The sequence below is a fragment of the Ostreococcus tauri genome (genome assembly GCF_000214015.3).
Source record: "Ostreococcus tauri WGS project CAID00000000 data, contig chromosome 07, whole genome shotgun sequence".
Taxonomy (NCBI): Eukaryota; Viridiplantae; Chlorophyta; class Mamiellophyceae; order Mamiellales; family Bathycoccaceae; genus Ostreococcus; species Ostreococcus tauri.
The window spans coordinates 52328-56410 of NC_014432.2; the positions used below are offsets into that span (position 1 = coordinate 52328).

The 4083-nt window shown below is 59.6% G+C and overlaps 2 protein-coding genes across 2 annotated transcripts; one reads left to right on the plus strand and one right to left on the minus strand.

Moving 5' to 3' along the window:
* Nucleotides 1–99: 99 nt before the first annotated feature.
* On the plus strand, nt 100–2095 carry OT_ostta07g00280 (Aminoacyl-tRNA synthetase, class II; the record flags this gene model as incomplete). The annotated part of the gene is made up of 2 exons (XM_022983699.1): nt 100–219; nt 389–2095. 2 exons carry the CDS (start codon nt 100–102, stop codon nt 2093–2095), a joined length of 1827 nt encoding a protein of 608 aa, XP_022839337.1.
* A 65-nt stretch (nt 2096–2160) lies between these two features.
* OT_ostta07g00290 (Thioredoxin-like fold) lies at nt 2161–3013 on the minus strand (the record flags this gene model as incomplete). The annotated part of the gene is made up of 2 exons (XM_022983700.1): nt 2161–2838; nt 2993–3013. The coding sequence occupies 2 exons, from the start codon at nt 3011–3013 to the stop codon at nt 2161–2163; spliced, it is 699 nt and encodes a 232-aa protein (XP_022839338.1).
* Between the last annotated feature and the right edge of the window lie 1070 nt (nt 3014–4083).

A 4083-nucleotide genomic window follows, 5' to 3' on the forward strand; every position in this document is an offset into this window, starting at 1 on the left:
CACGGCGCGCGCGCGATGCGGGTCGATCGTCGCGCGATCGTCGTGCGCGGACGTGATGCGAGCGCGCGGGGGGGGGTGCGGGCGCGCGCGCGGGGGTGGATGACGACGACGCGGGCGGTGCGGGACGCGCGCGCGGCGGACGCGGACGCGGAGGAGAAGACGGCGGTGAAATTGCTCACGAGCGATGAGAGTGAGAATTTGTTGAAGATTCGACACACGGTACGTGTATGTCGCTCGTTTCGCGTCGTGGGGTGACGGGAGAAGGCGGTGGAGACGGCCGGGGGGGGGGGCGACGCGCGTCAGAGGCGGGGTTGGGTCGACTCGCGGCGCGACGCGACGCGACGCGGAGAAGCGAAGACTGATCGGTGAGGACTTTTTAACGACGCAGAGTGCGCACGTGATGGCGATGGCGGTGCAAAAGGTTTTCCCGAGCGCTCAGTGCACGATCGGGCCGTGGATCGAGCGCGGATTTTACTATGACTTTTTCTATCCGGAGGGTTTCACCAACCAGGACATGAAGAAGATTCAAAAGGAGATGTACAAGATCATTCGCAAGGACTACCCGCTCCGACGCGAAGAGGTGTCGCGCGAGGAGGCCGAGCGACGAATTCGCGAGATTAACGAGCCGTACAAGCTGGAAATTTTGGATGCCATCAAGACTGAGCCGATAACCATTTATCACATCGGCGACGAGTGGTGGGATTTGTGCGCGGGTCCACACGTTGAGTCCACGGGTAAGCTCGATCAAACGGCGTTCGAGCTCGAGAGCGTGGCCGGGGCGTACTGGCGCGGAGATGAGACGAAGCCCATGCTTCAACGAATTTACGGCACGGCTTGGGAGAACGCGGAACAGCTCAAGGCGTACACCGAGTTCAAGGAGGAGGCCAAGCGCCGGGATCACAGAACGATCGGCAAGGACTTGAATCTGTTCTCTCTTCAGCAAGACAGTGCGGGTGGTGGGTTGGTGTTCTGGCACCCGAAAGGCGCGCAAATGAGGCACATGATCGAGACCTACTGGAAGGATCTCCACCTCGCGCGCGGTTACGAGCTGCTGTACTCGCCGCACGTCGCCAGGCAAGAATTGTGGCAAACGTCCGGTCACAGCGATTTTTACTCGGAGAACATGTACCAACCGATCAAGGTTGAAGAAGAAATGTACCAGCTCAAGCCCATGAACTGTCCGTTCCACATCGTCGTCTACCAAGATGGCTACTATTCGTACAAGGACTTGCCCATTCGCTGGGCCGAGCTCGGTACGGTGTACAGATACGAACGCAGCGGCACCATGCATGGTTTGTTCAGAGTCCGAGGGTTCACTCAAGATGATGCGCACATCTTCTGCCTCCCTGATCAAATCACCTCCGAGATCAAGCGCGTGCTCGACTTGACCGAAGAGATCCTTAGCACATTTGGCTTCACCGATTTTGAAGTCAACCTTTCCACTCGACCGGAAAAATCAGTCGGCGAAGACGCGATTTGGACGACGGCGGAGAACGCGCTCCGAGATGCCCTCGGAGAAAAAGGTTGGGACTACATCGTGGACGACGGCGGTGGAGCGTTCTATGGACCGAAGATTGATATCAAGATTTTGGACGCCATCGGGCGCAAGTGGCAATGCTCCACCGTGCAGCTCGATTTCAACCTGCCGGAGCGATTCGACTTGAACTACATCGATCGCGACAACAACAAGCAGCGACCCATCATGATTCACCGAGCCATTTTCGGTTCGCTCGAGAGATTCTTTGGCATTCTCACGGAGAATTACGCCGGTGAGTTCCCGTTGTGGCTCGCTCCGGTCCAAGTTCGCTTGCTCCCGGTGACGGATGAAGTGAGCGATTACACCGAAGGTGTTGCGGCGAAACTGCGTGAGGCGGGCTGTCGCGTTGAAATCTGCACCGGGCAACGTCTCGCAAAGCTCGTTCGCACCGCTGAAAAGGCGAAGATTCCGGTCATGGCGGTCGTGGGAAGAGACGAGGCGGCGAATAACACGCTCGCCGTTCGCACGTACAAGGATGGTGACGTTGGCTCGCTCTCCGTCGACGAAGTGTTGTCGCGAATCACCACGGCGAACGCAACGAAGGGCACTGACTTCTAGACGCAAATGCAAGTGTAATTCGCTAAGAAGTTCATATTAAAAATACAACGCGCCGCGCTCTAGAATCAGTCAAAGTCCGAATCCTCGTCGTCGCTATTCAATGCCATCTGCGCCCCGCGGCGAATGTTCGTCGGTCTCTCCGCTGCCTCATCATCTTTCGGCGGACCTCTCCCCGCCCGTCGAGGATTCGCATCGACGTCGTTGTCACCGCCCTCGTACGTAATCACCCCTTTGCTAGCCAACACGAGCCGCAGGTGCTCCGTGGGGAAATCATCCGTCCCTCCGACATCGTCAAAGCCGACGATGTAATCCACAACCTTCGTGTTTCGAATGCACGCCAGCGTCGGAAGCATCCAAATCTTCAACTTATCCGTCAAAAACGGCGACTTTTCCGCGTCGATTCTACATACCAGCGTCTCGGCGTGCTTGCGAGCAATCGCCGCGCAGTGCGCGTCCATGACCTCGCACGGCCACGACCCTCGGCGATAAAAGTGCACGATCATCTTATCCTCCCCCTTCATCTTATCAAAAAATCCTCGTTCGTCGTCCAGATCGTTCACCACGCCGTGTCCACGCTCGAGCAAGGATTTTCTCGTCTTCGCGCTCGTCTTCATCGCCTCCAGGCGTCGACGTCGTATATCCTCCAGCTCGTCCCCGTCCATCTTCTCCAATCGATGCAGTTCATCGTCCACCGACGCCTCCACCGCGCGCGCCATCTCGTACACCTGTCGCTCCACGAGCGCCTGCGACGAAGACGCCGCGCGCGAGGTCTCAGTCAACGCGGTCAAGGCGAGAGGCGATGCGCATCGCATCTTTCATCGATCAATCACACGCGCGTCGTCGTCGCGCACGTCGCCGCGTCGGTGCTCACGGCGCGCGAGTCGAGCACACGCGTACCCGCGCCGCGTCTGGGTCCATGACGCGCGATCGTTCGCGGTGGACGCGTCGAGAGATGACGATGGTGTGCTCGACAGCTGGGCTCGAGCGATGCGGCGGTGGAGAGAAAAATTGTGCGAAAGTATACATAAATGTAGAGGAACGGGACGAGGGACGAGGCGAAACGAACGCGCGCGCGATGCGTCGGAGACGCGAGGTCGACGCCGAGAGAAGGCGACGGGTTTCCTCGCGCGTCGTCACTGTGCGCGCGCGCGTTCGACCGCGCGTCGAGGCGTCGCCGAAGGAACGCGCGGCGTCTACGCGTACGGATTTCGAGGCTTCCCGAGCTCGCGACCGTCGAGCGCGCGCTTGATGTCCTCCTCCATGCCTTGCTCCAAGGGATCGCCCGGGGAGTATCGCCTGAGAACCTGACCGTCGCGTCCGACTAAGAATTTCACGTAGTTCCACTCGATTTCCTTGTCGAACGGTTTTCGCTTGAGAAACTCGTACACCGGGGATTCTTTCGCCGAGCTCGTGACGTCGTCCACCAGCGGCGCGGTGAGCATCGCGTCCGGATCGTCCTTGAACTCCTCGTACGACTTCGGGTCGATTCCCTTGCACCGAACCGGTTTCGTCTTCACGGCGATTTTATCCATCACCTCAAAGTCTCTCGTCCCAAATTTCTTGTACGCGTACTCTCGCTCCATCTCGCTCGTTCCCGGGCCTTGACACCCGAACTGATTCACCGGAAACGCGATGAACTCTAACCCGCGCGAGCGATACTTCTCCAGCATCGATCGCAGGGCGGGATAGTTTGCGTTTTGCAACGGTCACTCGCTCGCGACGTTCGCCACGACGACAACCTTTCCCTTGTACTCCCCCAACGACCGCGGTTTCCCGTACTGCGTCACCGTGAGATCGTACAGGGACTCCACGTCCGCCCGCGCGCGTCCACGGGCGGTGGTCTCGAGCGCGCCAGCGAGCGCGACGATGCGCATCAATGCCCGTCGTCGCGTCTCGGACGCATCATCATCATCATCCCCGCTCGCCGCCGCGCGACGCCCGCCCGAGACTCGCGCGCGCGCATGGCGCGGCGCGGACGTCGGCGTCGC